Source organism: Astatotilapia calliptera, chromosome 3 (genome assembly GCF_964374335.1).
Source record: "Astatotilapia calliptera chromosome 3, fAstCal68.1, whole genome shotgun sequence".
Classification (NCBI taxonomy): Eukaryota; Metazoa; Chordata; class Actinopteri; order Cichliformes; family Cichlidae; genus Astatotilapia; species Astatotilapia calliptera.
Genome location: NC_137424.1, coordinates 50,363,643 through 50,385,786, shown reverse-complemented (window position 1 = coordinate 50,385,786; position 22,144 = coordinate 50,363,643). Strand labels below are relative to the sequence as shown.

The 22,144-nt window shown below is 41.1% G+C and overlaps 1 protein-coding gene across 5 annotated transcripts in view; it reads left to right on the top strand.

Annotated features, from left to right (window-relative positions):
* The window catches only part of LOC113019099 (diacylglycerol kinase delta), a 94,482-nt gene that overhangs the window by 30,676 nt on the left and 41,662 nt on the right, over positions 1 to 22,144 (top strand). Inside the window, exon 4 of one of the 5 annotated variants that reach the window (XM_080291804.1) lies at positions 10,192 to 10,242. The exons of the other annotated variants lie outside the window; for them this stretch is intronic. Coding sequence (XP_080147930.1) covers positions 10,192 to 10,242 — 51 coding nt within the window. The remainder of the gene's footprint in view (positions 1 to 10,191; positions 10,243 to 22,144) is intronic. 5 annotated transcript variants of the gene reach the window in all.

The window sequence follows — 22,144 nt, the reverse complement described above, 5'->3', positions numbered from 1 at the left end:
TCAGGGTCATGGGAGCTTTTAAAACACAAAGACCTGATTAAATATCTCTAACAATGGAGAGGACAAATAAAGAGAGTAAAAGAAGAGCGAGAAGGGGTGATGGAAAGGAGAATAGAGGAAGTGCTGAGGAATGGGTGTGTGAATAGGTGTGTTTACTGGGTGTTATGGTGTGTGTCTGCTTACTCCAGACTCCTTTTGTATTTAAAGTAGGTCTGTGTTTGTGTGTGTGTGTAAGGCTAAAAATAAATTGTCAGGCAGGACCGTCTCCTGGAATTTCATCTTTAACACCAAACCAAAGCAGTGTCCCACATAACCCCTGCATGTGCATGCACCACACACACCTCAGTGTTGTAAATCTGCAGGTGAAGGCACAGAAAGATTGCGGCCTGGGAATCCAGCCTGCGTGTGGCTTCCTGAATATGTCTGCCGTGGAAGTGCGTATGCAAATGAATGCGCATACATGTAAATGTCAGCATGATTTACCCCACATCCTCATACCGTGTATATAAATAGCAGCAGAACAAACAATATGGGAAGGGTGCATTAACGCCACTGTGTCATGGTTTTAGGAGGGAGTTTATCACTGTCCCTTAAATTAAATAAACTGGGCAGTGGATTTGTTACTGCTCAGATTTAAAACCACGTTTCCCATGAACACGTGTGGGTCCTTTCACAATAAAGTAAGGCATTTGTTGGTTCACGTTTTTACCCCTCGGCTGTTAAAAGCTGACGAGGGTGTTGTCACCACCTGGCAATGACCCCAAGTTTGTGAATATTCAATTAAATTCAAGTTTATTTATAGCACAGCAACAGTTGCCTGAAGGTGCTTTATACCATAACGTAAAGACCCTACAATAATACAGAGAAAACCCCCAAAATCAATCCACCCTCTATGAGCAAGCACTTGGCGACAGCGGGAGGGAAAAACTTCCTTTTAACAGGAATTCTACCTCAACAATAACCTTTAGTTAGCCTGCAGGCTGAGACTATAAGGCCTGAAACACATTTAAAAAATGGCATTATCTTGTTCACAGTAAACAAAGCAACATCTGAGACTAAAGACGTAACCGGTTACGACTTACAGTAGCACTTTTTTTGTATTTCATGCATGTCTGTGCAACATGTCTGCAGATGAATGAGTAAACGTGTGCACATGATAAGATCAGCAGCGTGTTGTTGTGGCTGAAGCGCAGGATTCCCTTCAGTCTGACGAATAGAAGCAGGAATCTGAGACACAGATGGAGCGCTGGGGCTCCTGCTTCTGTGAAAAGCCACACACACACACACACACACACACACACACACACACACGCACCACCACTAACCACTCAGCGAACTCTTTGCTGAAAGTCTATTTTTGTCATCCTGTGTCTATGTTTGAGAAACCGAGCTTATTCTAGAATCACGCTCTTTACTGTATTTGGTAAATCCCCGACCGTTCTGTCTCTCTTTGTTTATGCATCAAGTTCCTGTTTTTCTTTTATTTCTTTTTCTTTTTTTTCTGCTTCTGTCTTTTGGCCTTTTTCTTTGTTGTGTTCCTTTTTTTGCCTGTTGTTACTTTTTTTTCTCTCGTTTCATTTCCGTTCTTTGTTTTTCTTTCTTCTTTCATTTGCTCTTCCTGACTCTTCTTTTCTTTTTATTCACTTTCTTGCTTTTAAAAAATGCTTTTTTTAATCCCTTTTGCAGGCGTCCTTATTTTCATTTTTGCAGAGGTCTGTCAGTCCGAGCGTACAGCCATGCTGCGCCGCAATCTGGCGCTCGTCACATGAACACGCAGGGATACACACTTTAAGCGCAGCGTCGCACGAACGCCCACGCACGCTCCCACCCCCACCTGTCGTGCAGGCGAGAGAGGGGAAGAGACCTTGTTTTTACCGCAAAGAAGCAAAGTTCAGTGCATGTATCAAAGAAAGGAAAGTCTTTTCTTTGACTTTTGTTTTCTTCCTTTCTTCTAATAGGGTCGAGCACAGCTCTTCTTCTTCTTGTGTCACACCAACGTTTAGCCAGCGTGGCTTGATTTTCCAAAACTTTCGCTACACAATATATTTTCGACACGATAAACGTCTCAGACTTGAATGTTTGTGTTGCTATTTTAAGCTTTCTTGCAGGGCGATGTTAAAGCAAGACGTCTCACCAGGCCACCGTGTTGAAATGAACATGAGTAACACGTCTAAGTGTAAAAACATCTGATAACAACAAAAAAACATTAAATAAGAAGGAAAGGTTGTTTGAATCTGCCTTTAGAGACACAAAGTTAAAGTTCAGAGGACGACAAAGGCTGTAGATGTCTTCTTTAAGGTGTTAAACTAGTTGATAAGTTTGTTGTGTAACTTTGGTCAAACGACTGTTCATACAGCTAAAAATTCATAAGATGAGTCAAATATAGACTGCTTTCAGACAAACTCTGACATTTTTCCCTTCACTTGGTTTCTTTTCATACTGAGAAAATTACAGGGAGACCAAAATGTGTCACTACAAACCACGTGAGAATGTTGAGTCAGCTTACTGGTCAGATGTTTCTGGTGCTGGAGGAACAAAAGTAAATACTGTGCTCTGGACTTTGACCACCTTGACCCTTTCTCCTTTGCTTCCGTTTTCTTACTTGTACCTGTATACAGATTCGATCTGCAGTAAATGAGTCATGTATCGTGTCTTTGTTCTGGCTCCTTCCTCTCACCCCCAACCTGTTGCAACAGATGGTCGCCCCCTCCCTGAGGTTTCTTCTTGTTAAAAGGGAGTTTTTCTTTCCCACTGTCGCCAAAGTGTCTGATCATAGGGGGTCATCTGATTGTTGGGGTTTTCTCTGTATTATTGTAGGGTCTTTACGTTATGATATAAAGCACCTTCAGGCAACTGTTGCTGTGATTTGATACTATATTAATAGAACTGAACTAAAAATTAAATTGAACATTCTCATATGCACATTTTCAAAACAAACATGGACAACAGACATTAAGAATACAACAAAATTACAAAATGCTTAAGTTATGATAAAGAACTCATCCAATGTCAGGATTGTGGCATATCATATCATATATCATGTAAATGATGGGGCTGGATCAGGTGACCCTGAATCCTCCCTTAGTTATGCTAGACTGCTAGGGGCTTCCCATGATGCACTGAGGGTTTCTTCTTCACTCACCTTTGTTCACCTGGCTGTTTTAGCGCTATAGAAGAACCAGTCCATATACCATTTGCCATATACAAGTACAAATGGAGGCCTTTTAAAGCATATTTTATGGCTTTTTGTATGACAGTGCTAGTGTAGTTTGCTTCTTCTGCTGATTTTTTACTTTTACTGATCATTGGCACTAAATACAGTAGAGTGAGAGTCACCTAGGCAACTGGAGCCAGAGTGCAATTAAATTTTCACTTCAGCTCATTTGTATTTATATAGCACCAAATCAGGTTAACAGTCACCTCAAAGCACTTTAAATTGCAAAGTAAAGACCCAAGAATATCAGAAAGAAATCCCACCAATCACACGACCGCCTGTGAGCAAGCATTTGGCAACAGTGGGAAAGAAAAACTCCCTTTTAACGGGAAGAAACCTCCGGCCGAGCCAGGCTCAGGGCTCTCTGCCCTGACTGGTGGGGTGAGGGGAAAGAGAAGACAGCAGTAGTGGTGTCAAAATATGAACGAAGAAGAAACAGTGCAGCATGGGAAGTCCGCAGAGACCTATTTCAGCATAACGGAGAGTTCAGGGTCACCGGATAAGTCTAAACTTAAAAGTAGAGATGGTGTTCGTTAGCTGAATCCAAACTGGGAGCTGGTTCCAGAGTAGTGAGGCCTGAAAGATGACGGTGCTGTCTCCCATTCTACTTTTAAACACCCTCGGGACCACAAACAAGCCTGCAGTCTGAGGGAAAAGTGCTGTGTTGCCCCAAAATGTGTTTTTAGCCAAATCTGGCAGTGCTTTTCCTAAAGACTCTGAAGTCCAAATGAATTCTGACCTGACTTTTTAAGCTGAGACTTACATATGTGATTTAATGCACATGTGCAAGTGAGTTTGAGTCACTTTTGCTTGCCCCCAAAAAAGCTAGTAGTAAAGTCGTATCATGTTCCTTTACTGAAAAACAGTTCTTTATGTAAGCGCCTCAGCATCAAACTCCACCCACATCATTCAAACGTCCACGTGAGGCAGCCGAAGCCAAACAAAGGGATTTTCAGCCCAGATAGGGAGGACCTCAGAAATGCACAGTAGTTTGATCATGCTACATTTGAATGCAGTAAAAAGAAATTGTCTCACAGCATCAACTGTTTTTGCATATGTTACGTAGAGCAAGCATCACTTCCCTCTCTGGTTACACAACGTGTTTCCAATTGCACGATGCCACCGTGAAAAGGCGAAATCATCGCTGTTGTGTGCAGCAGCCGCCCACCCGCCTAAACGCATAGAGCCAGAACCCGCCTACGTATTAAAGCATACTGTAATCCTTGGCTTTTTGCACCTCCACTACCAGGGCCGAGAAACCACCTGAGCAAGCTTAAGCAGAGAGAGATAAAGAAAACAGTAGCGTCAATAAGGGTGTATCCGGCACTGTGTTTGGGTTTCATAATCACACACTCGAGGAGCGAGGAGTGGCTCTTTTCTTACTTCCAAGTGTCCGACAAAAGACCACAGGCGCTGGTATTGATTTTACTTGAAAGCCAGAGGAATTTCTGTTGTAGCCGCAAGCCGTGCACTCAAATGGATATAATAAAAGCAGGGACACACACACACACATACACATAAGGGCCCGTCTCCATTTTTAGAGCCTCCTCTGGGAAACGTAGTCTATATTTAGGAGGTCAATTTGTTAAACAAATACAGCGTCAGCGTGTTGGAAGACTGTCAAAACACACAGGCCATGTGCTTCCATCAGCGTGTGTTTATGTGTGTGGATTTATCGTCTCGCGCATGCAGACCGAGGCTATTTTAACTTCACATTTTATGTAAACAGCGAGCCTCAACGTGATGGAGGTGATGGAGGGAAGAGGGGGGCAAAGGTGAGCTGGTGCTGTAGTGGAATTTTTTATTTTTTTTTAAAGAAAAGAAAATGAGGGGGTTGGGTGGTGTTGGTGGAGTTCAGTTTCATTAGCATGACAGATAGGTGAGGGGAGAGAAGTCCTCTTGAAACGGCGCACTTTCACATGAACGTGTGTGTGTTTTGCAATAGCGGTTGCTCTGCGTGTCTAAATCCATCACGTGCAGCTTGTCCTCACCAGTTCGGTGTTTCGACACTTTGTGCAGTCAGTTTGCCAACCTGATCGAAGGGCTTTGTTGAGTAATGTTTCTGCCTGCTTGGATTTCGTGGTGAAACCACATATATGTAAATGTCTTATGCTGCTTCCTTTTACTTTGACATTTTTGTTGTTTTACCCTGGGGTATGGTAAAGAGAGGACCACGTGATGGACAGCTGAAACCTGATAACTGGATGGACGCATGGATGTTTGAGAGATTAAGCCAGATAGTAGTTAAATTGCAGGAATGTCTTAAAGACATAAAGACCTGGATGACCTCTAACTTTCTGCTTCTTAATTCAGATAAAACTGAGGTTATTGTACTCGGCCCTGAAAATCTTAGAAATATGGTATCTAACCGGAGTCTTACTCTGGATGGCATTACCTTGGCCTCCAGTAACGCTGTGAGGAACCTTGGAGTCATTTTTGACCAGGACATGTCCTTCAACGCACATATTAAACAAATATGTAAGACTGCGTTCTTCCATTTGCGCAACATCTCTAAAATTAGAAATATCCTGTCTCAGAGTGACGCTGAAAAACTAGTTCATGCATTTATTACTTCCAGGCTGGACTACTGTAATTCATTATTATCAGGATGTCCTAAAAGTCCCTGAAAAGCCAGTTGATCCAAAATGCTGCAGCAAGAGTCCTGACAGGGACTAGAAAGAGAGAGCAGATTTCTCCCATACTGGCTTGTCTTTATTGGCTCCCTGTTAAATCCAGAATCTAATTTAAAATCCTTCCATCTGATCTTAAATACCTCACATCGCCGTATCATCCCAGTAGAGCACTTCACTTTCAGACTGCGAGCTTGCTTGTTGTTCCTAGAGTATTTAAAAGTAGAACTGGAGGCAGAGCCTTCAACTTCCTGTTAAAAGGGAGTTTTTCCTGATTTGGAGCTATATAAATAATCCGAATTGGGATGAGATGTCAGCTTTAGTTTCAGGGAACATCATGTGATCCAGCCTCGTCTTATCCTTTCACCTGGCCTCTGTATCACCCCATCGTCCAAACCAACCTCTCTAACTTTGTCTTTAACCCTGAGCTGTCCCTCTGTTGTACTCATTTCTAATCCTGTCCCTTCTGGTCAGTCCCAACATCTTCAGCCTCCTGTCTTTTTGTCAGTGCCACTGTCTGCAGCCCACACATCACAGCAGGTCTCACTACAATCTTGTAAGCCTTCTTTGCACTCTTGCTGCTATCCGTCTTCACCCTGCCTGCACTCTCTGCCTCCCCTCTGCTGCTGTCCGTTGCTTCAGATGGTTGACCTCAGGTATTTAAACACACATACCTTCACTCCCCCTGCTCCCTGCGGCTTCACTGTTACATCTGTCTCTCTGTCATTCATGCACAGATGCAGCTTTTGTTAGTATGAAGTTGAGCAATGAGAGCAACCAGTGGTCATACCAGGTCCAATGCTAACCGTGTCTTACCATTACTCACAAGGTGTCCTTTGTCACCAGTGACTCGGGTGTCCACTACAAAGCTCACATTGTAGGTCAGGAGGTGTTTTGCTCTTTGTTCTGCTTTAAAAAAAAAAAGGTATTTACTCAGTTTTCACTTTTACTCTCACTCTCTGTTTTTTCAGTGTAATGATATGGCAATTATCCAGCTAGTCTGTTGAAAGTTACAATCAGCAATTAACAGACTACTTTATGAAAGTTAATGTCCCTTCTTGCGGCACCATCCTGTTTCATTTTTCATCCGTTTGCACCTTGCCACATAACTTTGCCACAAAAAGAAGGAAAAGGCGTCATGACCTTTACAGTTTTATTCTAACTTGTTAAAATCAGGACACTGATACATCTTCATCAGTGCAGTGTCGGTAAATTGGATGTGTACTATGAGCTTGTGTCAGATTTAAGAGGTGATCGACTGCTTGCCTCATAAAGGGAGAATTAAACCGCAGGAACTGAGGTGACCTTGTTCCCTGCTCCTCTCCTCCACGCCTCGTTTTGGCAGGTTTTGTATTGTGATGGATGGAGCAGACCTCTGCATGTCTAGACCACATAATCAGCTTTTTTTTTTTTTTCATGGTGATGGCTTTGACGTGGTGCTCCATCCTGCACACTCTGGTGGTCTAAACGGCTTAACCTAGAAGACCAGTGGCACTATCGGCATTTTGAGCTCTGTGGTGACAACTCTCTGGAGATTTGATCAACTTCTCTTTGTTAGTGGGAATTTTACTGTTTCTGAAGACAGTCATATTATATGAACTAAAAAGGTGAAAAAAGTGAAGAGCGTTGATTGATAGCTTTGAACATATTACTGTCTAAAAAAATGTTTTAGATTATTAGTAGCAGTACCCTAAAAAAACTTTCTGACAATGCTCTATTTTCTAAGCTTCCAGGTGATTATTTTAAACCCAAGCCATCATCTTCATGTGTATCAGATGCTAGCCAGCTAAAATACTTTACTTAGCATGTGTACATTAGCACAGTAGGCTAATTCTGAGTGCAGCTCTACCTCTTTTATTTGCTAGCCAGCTAAAACCTTTATTGCACCCGAAATCTCCAGCAAATGCTCTAATTCAGTCATTCCCAAAGTCACTTTAAAAACCAGAAAATCCCACAGGGCCCACCCAATCGTAAATCTTCACTCTAGTGAAAGAGAAAGTAATGCATGTTCTTAAAAGGCTGTTAGCTATAAATTGCTAATGCTACCCAGTCATATGCAAAGTGTTAAGGGCAATGTGTGAAAAACCTGCCACTGGGACACAGACACGATTACCAGTTTCAGTTCACTTTTTGTTTGAATACATAAACTTATATTACTACGTAACTGTACTAACTTATTACTGTGGCCCACCTGCAGAACCTTCACAGGCCACCAGGGGGCCCACACTTTGGTAATCACTGAACTAGACAAATCAGTTGGTGGGGAAAAAAATCCCACAAAGTGACCTTCTGACCTCCAGTGTGCACTTTGTAGTGGACGGCTATCTATAACATGGCCAAAGGGTGTTAAGTTACACACAGGATGGCAATGCACTGGTTACTTTTGTGGTTTGACTTCAGCTGTCCACTGCTGCTCGTTACCAGAGGGATTTACACGTCATGAAACATAGCTGAGCTCTGAGATCATAATATTTCAGCTGTATTGAAAATTTCAGCTATTATGCATGAAAGGGATGATTACAGTTATGTCCCCTATAGCTACTCCAATCTAGTAACCACAGCTGAAAGTGAAGTTTGAGCCAAGTTGTTGTAAGTTATTCAGCTGCATTCAAATTTAGCTCCCTGGTCATCAGTTTTACAGCTATGCTGTGATAAAGCGAAATATGCAACAAGTATGAAGTTTGATTTTTTTTTCTTGTGGTGATAGATGAAAAGATCCACAATCAAAGCAAATAAGGAATGAAAGGTGGCCTCACAAATCTTAAAATGAGACGAGTAGATGAAGAAGAAATGTTTGTTTGATAGAGGAGAAAGTGGAGAAGATGAAAGGAGGAAAAACACTGACGGTGAGTTGTGGGAATGACTGCAGAAGGGGCGTCTTATAACGCAGATGACATGAAACAATGATCCAAAACTGGCTGAAGACTGTAGGCGATTAAAAATAGGAAAGAGGCTGGAGAGCTGGAGGTGGCATGAAGAAGAAATCAGAGTGAAAAATAAAGGATGAGGAGTAGGAGGAGGTATCGATTTGGGTAGTAAACAGAAGGCCTGGATAGAGGAGGAATTGTTGAGGGGGATGAGATGGAAGCATGATATTGATCCAAGGCAAAGAATGAGAGTTAATGGAGTGAGAGGAAGAGACTGGAAGAACAAGAGCTTTAAACAGCAGGAATAAAGAAAGTAAGAGGTAGAAACAGAGCAATGTGGAAAGAAGACGAGACAGAAGGAATAGCTATGTTTAGGACTTTACTTCCACCTTTATATAAACCAAGACTGGACTCTTGCCCACAGAATATGACACGTTATTGTGTTGAATCCATGCTATAGCACTAGCGCTTTCAGATTTACACTTGCCAGCCACTTCATTAGCTACGCCTTGCAAATCCGGGCTTAGACCCTCTTTTGTCTTCAGAACTACTTCAATTTATCGTGGCACAGATTCAAGATCCTGGAAACATTCCTCTGAAAGATTTGCTGACTGAAGGCCCATGATGCAAATACATCCCCCACACCATTACAGCACCACTGGACCACTACAATTCTCAACCTACCATCCAAATGTCGTAGTCAAAATCGAGATTCATCATCTGTTGTCCAATTTTAGTGAACCTCTGTGAATTGGAGCCTGAATTTCCTCATCTTAAATGACATGAGTGGTAGGTGTGGTCTTCTGCTGCTTTTCAGAGATGCTCTTCTGTCTCCTTTGGTTGCAATAAGTGGATATTTGAGCAGATAAAAGCAGTTTGGCCACTCTCCCCTTACCTTTGACATCAACAAAACATTTTCACCCAGAAAACTTCCATTCACTGGGTATTTTGTCTTTTTCAGACCATTGTTTGCAAACCCTACAGATGGTCTTGTGGGAAAATCCCAGCAGATCGTGGCTTTTTGACCATGCCAATTTCAAAGTCACTAAATTCACCTTTCTTCCTCGTTCCAATGCTCAGCTTGGGCTTCAGCAGCTCGTCTTCACCATGCAGTTAGCTACTGCCATGTGACTGGCTGATTAAATATTTACATTAAAGAGCAGGTGAACTGGTTGGCGAGTGTAGATGATGCAGACTAATTGCAAATCCGCACTTGAAAATAACAGTAATAGTTGCTGCTTTAGCTGATATTTCATCAATGTCTTCATATGATTTTTTTTTTTTGCCACTTTGTCGAAGCCGCTTGTACTTGTTTTTCGTATGCACACTCCAGGGTCGTCTAACCTGTGTTCAGTAGCTATGTTTCCTTGGCTGTCAAAACCTTTCTCCCTGCTCTAGTAAAGATCAGTTGATCATTGAAACCTCTTGACCAGTTATTAAAATAGACTTTGAGGTGAATTTGTGCTTTTTCCCAAAACAGATATTTCATGCTGATTTGAACACCTTAGACGCCACTATGCATCACCATCCTGTGAGTTCATGTTTTCACTTTTGTTTCTGTTACAATTCACATTAACACGGTGACTGAAATGTTTGGCTCCATAGGTAAGCTGACCTACTGAGTAACTTCTGAGAGTCCTTGCCATAGACTGTCTATAAAAGATGGACGTAGCCTCGAGTGTGAAAAGTCAGTGTTGAAAAAACGCATTATTTGTAAGGGCCTGCAGGGGGCGACTCCTTGATGAGGTTTTTGCTAGCGTCATGTATCATAAATACAGCATAGTGTACAGTTATTGAAACATGGTCCGACTGAGTATATATTAAATAATAATGCAGGGTATGCTTTGAGCCATGTCTACTTTGTGATTGACAGGTTATTATGATTTAATTCAATTCAATTTATTTAAGTAGGTGACATCACAGTGGCTTCATCTATCTTTTAGACACAGTCTGTGGCCATTTTTTAAATTCCTTCATTTATTTTCTTGAAAAACCGGATGTTTAATTTTTAAATGGACACCTCAATCACTGGTTGATTTGCACCCACGTTTTTCTTGTTAAAAGCTTCTACGGGTTTCAGGTCTGCTGATCATATCTCTCCTGTGGTTTGACAGGAATGCATATACATCATTACCATCTCTCTTTTTTCACACGAACAAATGCACACACACAATCACTATATCTGATCTCTAGGCCGTTGAAACTTTTAGGAAGGAGAGAGAAACATTTTTGTACTTTGGTCTTGTTAACGTTGGTTGGCTGAGGTGGTGACGTTGTTAATGTCTGTTGACCCAGTAAGTTGACACCTTACCGAACTAGCCTCCCCATTCGGTATCAAAATGAAAGGAGTTTGAATCCGATTTTATCAGTTCTTAGATTCATGGAAAATTTTCTTAAAGGTCCCATGCTTCACTGTTTTGGGTTGTTGACATTGTAATCACTTATGTGTATGGGACTGTAATTTTATCTTTTCTTTAGTTTTTCTAAAGAAAGTTATGAATTCCATAAGAGTCGATTTAAGCGGAAAACAAATAGTTTTCTTTTTGCACTGCAGCTCCAGCAGCAGAAATTAAAACCATCTGCTTCAAATATGTATCAGAACTGCTCTGAAAAACAATAAGCTCAGTCTGAAATGAATTTTTATGAGAGCTAAAGGGAAAGCTGTGTCTTTTATTTAGACAGCGAATGAATCTCCATCAGCAGCAGCGAGGACGCGGGCACATGTTGCAGTGACGGGACAGGTCCTCTGATTCATCTTGTTTGATTTGATTCGGAGTGACTCGACCCTGGGCTGCAGTCACAGAACCAGTGCAGAGGCTCGGAGCTCTTTTATCACACTTAGCGGTGCGGAGGAATTGGAGCTGCACAAACAAGTGTTTCTTCTTTGTGCTCTAATCGCTCACGTCTTACAGCGTGTGTTTATGCAGTCATCCCACCTACCACTTCACATCTGCAGGCCCTTTGTAGTTAAACAATGCGTGTGGAGAATAAAATGTTGCATAGAATAAAAAGTGTCGAGGCCGTTTGGTTCCTGTGACACCATGCATGGCTGGAATATACATGTAAAGTGAAAAGTCAGATCATGCGTGTCCTCAAATCATGTCCTCAAATAGACAACACTGTAGAGCCTCCAGTACTGTAATACATATGCCATAATGAAATTCCTACAGCTATTATAATTACTGCATTATGTTATGTGCATACTAATTCAAGATGCAAATTAATATTTATGTAGAATTCACAAACTCTCATGACTTCGACAGGAATGTTTAAGAGTATTTTTTAATATGTTCTTTATTCTTTGGAGTTCAAAGTGTAAATCAGAAAAAGTTAGGTGAGACAATTTTTTCCCCCTCAGACACGGGACAATTTTGAAATTGATGTCTTCTTTAAAAGTAGTGAAAAGAAAATGTCAAAAATACAAATGTAGGTGTTTATATACACTAGTACAAACTATGTGTTGGATAATTGCACAAAGCATCCCCCTTTACTCATTTCCATATTCAATAATGTCAGAAAACTTGCATTAGAAAAAAATAATAATCATAGACGCTTAAAGTTATAGAAGACCTACCTACCGAGACCTACCTGGAATTTAAAAAAAGGAAAGCTTACATTTATTGAACAAGTTGTAAATTAATTTTTATGTATGGCAGTTACGTGATTTTATTTCTTTATAATTTTCTTCATTTGCTTCTTTATTGCCAAAATCTGGGAAAGGAATTTAAGAAAAACAAAATGACCTATTCTCATTGGTTAGAGCTAGAGATAGGGATGGGTATTGATAAGATTTTCACGATTCCGATTCCAGTTTCGATTCTGTTTAACGATTCGATTCTTTATCGATTCTTTTTAAAAAAGGAGAACACTAAGGTCGATTAGCTTAGAACTTTGTTTTATATCTTCTCTTTGAACAAGATAGAAATTTAGGAGTAACATGGCCTTACAAACCCAACAGTGAGATCTTAAGAGATCCACAGCCTACGGCTCTTCAATGGGGTGTCACAGGGTCCCCAGGAAAAAAAATTTGTAAATGTAAAATAATAAAATAAATGTTCTTCTGTAGCAATAACAAAGTATAACATAAATTATTCTGTAGCAATTATACAAGAATATCCAGTAATGTCCTGCCTACAATTAAACACATTCACTTTAAATCGGGGCATCTGCTGTGGCAAATGGGTGCAAGCCTTTGACCACAAACTTAGTCACTGCTCGGTGACATTCGTCTATCCTGGCCTGAAAGGAGACGCTACCGGTAGACTGCAGCGAGAGCTGCCAGCATCTGATCCAGACTCTGTCTCTCTCATCACGGTCACCTAAATGCACAGTAATGGCAGGTCTTGTAATAAGGCAGATCGCGCTAACATAATATGCACTGTTAGTTGATTATTTACCTGCCGCATTAACGGGAGAGGACGTGCAAACGTTACCGCTGCTGCTGGGTTGAGATTCACGAGTCCGGAGCGGAATTAAAAACACGACATTCATTTAAGGTCATTGCGTGTTTAGTGAGCAAATGCTTTTGCATATTCGTAGTGTTTCCTCCCTTAAATGAAACATCTACTTTGCAAGTATTGCAAGTTGCCTTGTTGTCATCCGTTCTCGTAAAGTATAATCAAACTTTTGAGCGTTTGAGCCGCCATGTTTCCTGCCAGGTAAATGATGCTCTGCAACGTGGTGACATCATTCAGGGCGACTGGAATCGATAAGGGAATGTTTGCAAAAATGGCAAACAATTCCAAGGAATTGAAACAGTGGGAACCGGTTCTCAACAAGAACCGGGTTTCGATACCCATCCCTAGTTAGAGATATATTCAGATAGAAATGTCATGTCATGAGCTGGCTTCAAACAAATGATGAACACACAGAGATGTGGTGCAGAATATGCCGTTTGCCATTTGTTTGAAGCCAGCTCACCTCCTGCAACCACTTTTTCGAGAATAAGCGCTTCTTTTATATATATATATATATATATATATATATATATATATATATATATATATATATATATATATATATATATGTGTGTGTGTGTGTGTATATGTATGTATGTATATATATATATATATATATATATATATATATATCAAACTAGTATAAAATATAAGTATAAGACATGACTCTTATAATATATCGGAGTAATTTAATATAATAACTATAATTAACATATATCATTTATTATTTTTTTCATACACACCAGAAATCTCCACTTACATGTAACTGATCTGAACATTTTTTTAAGACACTTGTTAAAATTTGGGTTCAGTGAGTTTGCAGTCTAGCTTAAAAAACACTTGGTTTGGTGGTTTTATTCTTTAATTTGTAATATATGGAAATTACATGAGGCTAGCTTTTAGTCATTCTGGGCAATGAGAAATTCATTCGGTGCTTTGTGTTTGAGTGAAAACATTACTTAAGTGAAGAAGGAAGAATCCTTCACACTTCACAGTGTGACGTTTTGGTTGAAATGGAGGTGTGGGGGGTTGAGTCTTTTATTTACGCAGAATCTAATTAGCTTCAATCATTTATCTTCAGTTTTAACAGGTGACCACACAGAAGTCTTTAAATAAAATGGTGGTAAAGTCTGTGGTTGGTGGTAAATGTTTGGGTGTATGTAAATGCTGAGCATAGTAAGGATTCAATAAATTGTACTGGAAAATCTGATTTTCATATATAAAATAAAACAGGTTACTTTGCTCAGATGCAAAGAAATTAAAATGTATGCATTCGTCTGCAGTGTTTCTGTACTCCTGCAGTACTACCTGTACTAGTAGTTCTAAACTGTTCCCATGAGGCAGAAGAATTCAGATCTGTATTTGATCATAATTGTGAAATTAAAGTGATTTTTAATAGCTGTCAGCAGCGTTTGCTGGAGCGCAGCACAATTCAGTTTACTGCAGCAATTATGTTCTGAATGAGACTGTCGGGAAATGAGTGGAGAGGACAGGAAAAGCCCCCATGGGTTGGAAATCACTCATCTCCCATGACGACAGCACAGCCATTGGCGCAGAGAGAGAAAGCTAGACGGTTTGGTTTTTGCCTCTATCTCTGTCTGATTACTGATGTGTGAGTGTGTGCTTGTATCTGTCTGTCTTTGGGAGGATCACTGAGAGTTTCAGAACATGTTTTTGGGATGTGATGACATTTCAGTGGTCTTCACTTTGAGTCAGAGCTTCAGGTGACAGTTTTAAGCTATTGGGTATTGCCATCGTGGTGTTTTTTTAAATAAAGCTGGTAATTAATGCTAAGTAAAGCCTCAGTCACACGGGTCCAGAGACTGGTTGGTGACCCCTCTGGAAAACATACTGAGTACCCCCAACTGATTGGCTAATGGTTGAAACTGGCTGCAAAGAGGATGCTGCACCGGAAACCTCGTGATTTTTTTGGTCACTAGCAGTTTACTGTGGTTGCCTATAGTTTCCATGGAAGACTTCGACTTGTCTGCAAAGACTTGCTAAATAATCACATTTCACAAAGTGCAACACAAACAGGAAATCGAGAATACTCGCCTTCAAAGTAAAAGTGGTACATCCCTCCTACAGCCAATACATTTCAAAGGACTCAAAAACAAAGTTGCATTTCAACTTTGCAGCAAAACATTTTCTGTTTCCAGCTTGCGTTGTGCTCTCAGATTTACTCTCGCCCTGCTAGCAGTTGGAGAGCATTTGCACACAAGTTGGCATCTTCCATGCAAACCATGGACAACCACAACAATCTGCTAGCGACCAAAGGAACTGCGAGCAGGTATTGGGTACAACACCAATAAATAAACCTCAGCATTCAACCTTCGTTTATTCAGCTTGTTGCAGAATACACACTGCCTCCATCAAACTGTGGTTGAGGGGCAGTCACTGATTGGACTCTAGTCTTGAGTGAATTAGGGTTTAGCTGAAAGGCCTTGTAACTGGTTGGGAATCACACCGAGCGTCTTGCAGTTGCTAAATGTTCACTAATAGGTCTTGATGCCTGTGTGTGTAAGGTCAAAGTCATTTTACTGGTCAGTTAAAACGTTAGAGTCTATGAGGACTAACTCATTGTTATAGCCAGCCACAAGTGGCCATTAGAGGACCTGCATTTCTTTCAGGTTAAAATAAGATTTATTTTATGGTTCAGACCAAACGTGAAGCAAAGGTTGGCTTCATTACTCACACAGATCCAGTCACTGGAGTTCTTTTGCTGCCTCCTTCCAAAGTCCAGCCTTTTGTGGCGAACACCAAAAGCGAAGGTTAGGTTGCAGGGGTGGATAATTCATCATGTGTGAGCAGGTGTGCACAAAACACAAGCTGCGGGGACTTTGCTTCCTTCATTAAATTAATTCAGATCATTAATTTAAAGGGTGAACATGTGGTTTAGAGTTAGAGCTTCTACAAAACTAAATAAGTCAGTGTAACGTCTGCATGTGTGCACGCGCGTATGTGTGCGTCTGAGGTAAAGCTGCCAGAGGAAAAGGAATTGAGAGCACACACACACATCATGCACATCTTCACATGGACACCCTGATTATTTAGATTTATTGAAATTTATCACATTTACATGCACACTGGGTCCCCCGGAGACACACGCACACAGGAATGTACTGACACACAAAGGCGTGCACACATCCCCCCAATCTGATGTTTTTTGGATGCTTTGAGACCAGATTAAACAGCACGGTGTGATCATCACGGATAATCACCAGTGCGTTCACACACACATGCATGGCCATATAGATAATCTTGGCTTACCTCCTCCTGTCTTTACACTCCTCTCCTTCTTCCCCTACCTGAATTACATCACAACCTCCTCTCGTCTTACCCAAATGTAAAACTTTTATTTGCATAATTCTTTTCTAACGACAGCAGAACAAAAAAAACCATCACCAGAGTGATTAACATCACAAATCTAAACAACAGGAAGAGCACACTAATCGCATCGGCACATTATGAGAGCCTTGCACCTTTTTTCCATCTCTCTGTCAATGTGTGTCTATTTCTGGCTGAGAGACCTATCTGTTCGCTTGTGTGTGTTTATGTGTGTGTATGTATGCGAGGATTATACAGCATCAGGGCCAGATTTGGTCCATATGCTCCTGGGAAACCCCCCCCTTCTCTTCCTCCTCCTGTCACCATCACCAGCAGCAGATTATGTGTCCTTCAGTGCACAAACCTCACGGGCAGAAGCCAAAAACTGGATGATCTTTCAAAGACACATTAACATAAAAATGTGAAAACTGGGCTAAACCTGAAGAAATGTGTGCATGCGTGTATGTCAGAGGGTTAGAAAGAGTGTGTGTGTGTGTGTGCGTGCGTGCGTGTGTGTGTGTGTGTGTGTTGTGTCTGGCTGTCTCCATCTGTCCATCTAAAGTACGACAGAGTGTACGAGAGTTTCTCTCTGGCTGCTTTCTGCACATATCACTGGCGTGTTTGTGTCTATTAATAAACACACAGAGGTACATGAGAGAGGATGTGGTCGCCATGGTGCAAAGTCCTCCCACGCCTTGTTCTGACTCTCCCTCTGTGTGTGTGTGTGTGTGTGTGTGTGTGTGTGTGGTCAGATGTTTTTTATGTATAACAGATGATGCAAGCTGTTCTATTTCAAATGATCTGTTTAACCGCGTTTCTTTGCACCGTTTAATAAAATTGCTTGCATAATGAAAGTTATTAAGGACGGTGAGGTAACGCAACCTTACGCACACAAACGTCACACACACACCCATAGGAAGCCTAGTTTACTTCCTGTTTGATTAACTGAAGAGAAAACGTCCAGGTGAAAAGGAGCGCAAGTTCTGTTTTTGTTTTTTTCTTTTTTTTTTTTGTCTGTTTGCGCGCTGGTCCTTAAATTTCCAACGCTCAAGGTTGATTTGAAAGTCGAACTGTTGCCGTGGCAACCCCACATGCCTTTGCATCACCAACTTCAAATGTCACAAAGCAAAAAAAATAGAAAATAAAGACGGCGAGAGAGCGAGAGAGAAAATAAGTATAATTAACAACAACAGACCCGGGTCAGCTGTTATGTGCTAATGATACGCTGCATTTGTTTTAGTGACCTCTGAGTGCCGGCTGGGTGGGGCTTTACAGCATTGGGGTGATCCAGGTTGCCTACGGAAGTCTGTAAATGCCAAAAAAATAAATGTAGAAATAAATACGCGACTTAATACCTGAAATTCCACTCACTAGCCACTTTATTAGGTACAATCTGCTGGTTACATGTTGAACTCCATTCTTTGTGGCATAGATTCAACAAGTTGCTGGAAACATTCCTCAGAGGTTTTGTCCCATGTTGAGGTGAAAGCATCACACTGCATTGCTGCAGATTTATTGGCTGCACATCCATATGCCAAGAAAATGTGCAGGCTGGATCCATGATTACATTTTGTTTGCACCAAATTCTGACCCTACCATCCAACTGTTGAAGAAAACATTTGCTGTTCTTGACAGAGTGGAGTAAATGGTGGGTGGGTGTGGTCTTCTGCTGCTGCTCTTCTGCATACCTTCATTGCAATAAGATTTCTCTAATCTCTCACATCAACAAGGCATTTTCACCCACCCACCGTTTAGCTCACTGGACATTTTCTGTTTTTCAGACCATTCTCTGTAAAGCATAGATATGGTCGTGTGGGGAAAATCCCAACAGGTCACCAGTTTCTGAAATACTCAAACCAGCACGTCTGGCACCAAAACCATGCCACATTCAAAGGCACTCACTGTGAATCCCCTTTCTTTGTCGTTCTGATGCTGGTTTTGACCTTCAGTTTGTCTTAATTGCGTCCACATGCGTCAGTGTACTGAGCTGCTGTGACGTTAATGGCTAATTAGATATTTGTGTTAGTGACCAGTTGAAAAGTTGTACTTAAAAAACTGGCCAGTGAGGGTCTATTCTTTTAAATACTTACAAAATATATAGATGTCAAAATAAGGTGTAGCTACATTTATTTACATTTTAATTTACATTTCTTAAAAATACATCTATTTAATTATTTGTTATGCTAAAATTTAATTTTTACTTTCCATTTTTATTTATAGTTATATAAATTATTTTTAAAAAAAGGTAATATAAATAAAATAAAATAAAAACCAAATTATAAATATAATATTTTAAATGTATTTCATGGCATATATGTTTACTTTTGTAATTCATTAAAAAAACAAATGCAGAAGAAATTTAAAACAAATCTATGAATTTAAGTAACTTTTTAAAAAAATACTTGTTTTGATGCTTTTCTGTCGAGTCATTCCTTATTTCTTCACGTCTTGTTCCTGTCATTGGCAGTTTTGGTCCTCCATAGATGTCTGCTTGTGTGTCAGTCCTGATGATGTGTGTCTGTGTTGGATGTGTGTCGAACTCCAACTGGGTGGTGCCAGAAACATGAGTTTGTTGGGTGCACAGGGGGATTTGCATGTCCACATGAGAAACCCTGTGTGTGCGTGTTTGTGTGTGCGTGTGTGTGCGTGTGTGTGTGTGTGTGCGTGTGTGTGTTAAAAAGCCAACACAAACAGCTGGGAGGCTGCTCCGAGTTAAAGTCCTGCCAAATGTGCTGCAGATTACTGCACCATTCTCCTTCTCTCATCTTTAATGTTTCCATTCGGTCCTTACTCCAAACCCTTTGCAGTTCCTCTCCCCGTGCACCCGTCACCTTTTCTTCCCCGCCGTTTCCCCCACCACCCCCTTCATCTCTTTCTCAGTCTGCCATCTGCTGGAGGAGAAAAATAACCGCAGCTTGTCCAAAGGCAGTGACACGGGAGCCGAGCTGCATTTGGCATTCCGGTGTTGTCCGTCCCGGGGACGGCGTGGCCTCATGATTACAAAAACATGGCCATATTTGAAAGGCCAGGTGGTTCTGTGTCTGCAGCAGCCAGCCTGAGACTGTTTTAATTAGTCGTGGGGAAAAAAAGCACCCGCGTTCTGTTTATTCATGAATAAACAGCTGCTGATCAGTGTTTAGTAAGACCACAGCTGAATAATCTTCACATTTGGGCATCTTGAACAGGGATTGTTTAAAAAAATCTGTTCTTTTAATGAAAGCAGCTCTTTTAATTCTTCTGCACCAAATTTATTGCAGTATTTTCAAAAGAGTGATCAATGATACTGTAGAACAGGGGTGTCAAATATAAGGCCCGGGGGACCAGATTTGGCCTGCCAATGACTCCCAATACGGCCCACTGGACAGCTTTGAAAAAAAGTGAAGGCGTGCATAGATTTAATATTTTTAACTGTATTTTTACAGATTCCTGTTGGTAAATATCTCCTCCATAGCCATTCATACTACACCAAAGTAACTAAGTAATAGATAAAGAATTAAATTTTGCACATATAATTCTTACAGTTTAGTCATGCTGACAGATTTCTTTCATTTACTACAGAAGCATTATTTTAATAGAAAACTGAGACATGCTGCTGAAATTGTGCTGATTTCATCTTATGTGAAGCTGTCACAAGGATGTAATATGGTTAAACAGTTTTACACAGACAGAAAGGGGGATTTTCTTCACCTACTGAAGGTAAAATGGGCTCTGTGTGGCCCGTGAGGTCAAACCAGTTTGACATCTCTGCTCTAGGATAATGAAAAAAGGGGGAAAAATCCATAAATGATGAAGGAAATAAAATCAAAACTTTAATTCAAAGCAATTTTTGTGATGTTACATTGCTATAAATCCCACCCAGATAAAAACATACGTGAAAGCCTGGTGCACACAACTTTAAGGAAACACGTCATTCAAACAGGGAATTTTCAGATTAAAGGCACCACCAAGGATGCCCCGTGATCCCACATGGTTGGTTTATCAGTGTATTCAACGCCTGAAATCAGTCGATTTCCGCACGTCGAAGCTGCCACTTGCAGTTTTTAAGCAAAAACATCATCGTACAGATTACTGTGAATTTCACGGGGCAAGATTTGTACTGTCCATCCATCACTTATAAGGCTGAAGTGTTCGCCATGGTGTGAGGTGTGGTTACATGTGGCTTGTGGTTTAACGTGCTTTGGGTGATCAGTAAGTCTTTGTTTTGTTGTTTCTCGATGATCTTTTCAAATTCCTCCGCTAGATTTTACTGGTGCTGCTTATGTTAGATTACATGGCATTTGAGCCACGTCCAACCTGAGGGCACTCGTGCATTACCAGCTCAGTTCAGTCTCACTGAAACAAATGGGACTCCTGCTAATGTTGCTCAGAGAGTGGCCTACATGAGTAGATGAGCGTAACATTTAAATAACTGCAGGGATTCTCCTGCCTCAAAATTAGGCCTTAACTACACTCATAAGCATGATTGGTCCATATATATGAAGGCTATGAGGCTGTCTTACTGTGCTTAACAGAATTTGATGTGTTTTCCTATCGTATCTAGACGTGCGATAATCAAAAGCGCATTATTTTATGCTCGAGTAAAATAATTGTATTTTGGCATGGGTTTTTATGGGTGAACAGCTCTTGGAGGTTCTTTTGGTACTTTTTTGTCTTATAGTGTATCTCCTTATTATATTTTGGGGGCTCTTATCTGTTATCCGGTTGTTCAGTGATGACGTGACGGATCCTACTTCCGGGCCTAAAGTAGTCTGCGTTTAATATGGCTTTTGTGTTGTTAACACACGGCTAGTGACTGGGCCTAGTGACTTAACGACCGGACTGCAGTAGGACACTGGAGAAAAGACTGGAACTTGTTTTCTTCCTGCTGTAAAAGAGGACTTTCTGTCCCTCCTTTAGCTCTTTTCTGTCCTTGGTATTTATTTATTTTTAACGAACATAAGAACATGTTACATTAAAATCATTTAAAGTTGCTAATGAAGCTCTTTGACCTGATGCTGAATTAGATCAGCAGTGGGAAAATGTTCTGGAGGGGGGGACTGAAGACAAGTAGAGGAGGAGAGGGAGCTGGTGTCACTGAGTGAGTCTGCTGGGAACAGCATGCTGCTGCTCATTAAAGGCAGAATGATATACCGAGTGGCAGAAAACACACACACACACACACACACACACACACACACACACACACACACACACACACACACACACACACACACACACACACACTCTTACATATGCGCTCGCACAAATGCGGACGCTTGCTGTAATTTGCCTTGGCAGATGAGATGCTGATCTGACACTGAAAGCGGTCCGATGACAGCGCGTAGGCAGCGCAGAGCAACACACACACACACACACAAAAACACACACGCAGACACACAGAGTCAGGACAGCTCACGCAGGCTGGCAACTCGTGAGTTTGTGTGATCACAGTGACGTTTCCAGCTCTCTTATAAACCACAGCGGCGTGCCATTAACCTTCCCGTCATCTTGATATATGTGCGTGTGTGTGTAAAATGAATTTGATGCCTTAAATCAGCAGGAATAGCAACTACCATGTGTGTGTGTCTGTGTGTGTTGTCACTGCCGACCAGACAGGTTCTTCCGGTTCTATTTTTAGCCTGGAGGAAGTCGGCCTGTCCTTACATGAAC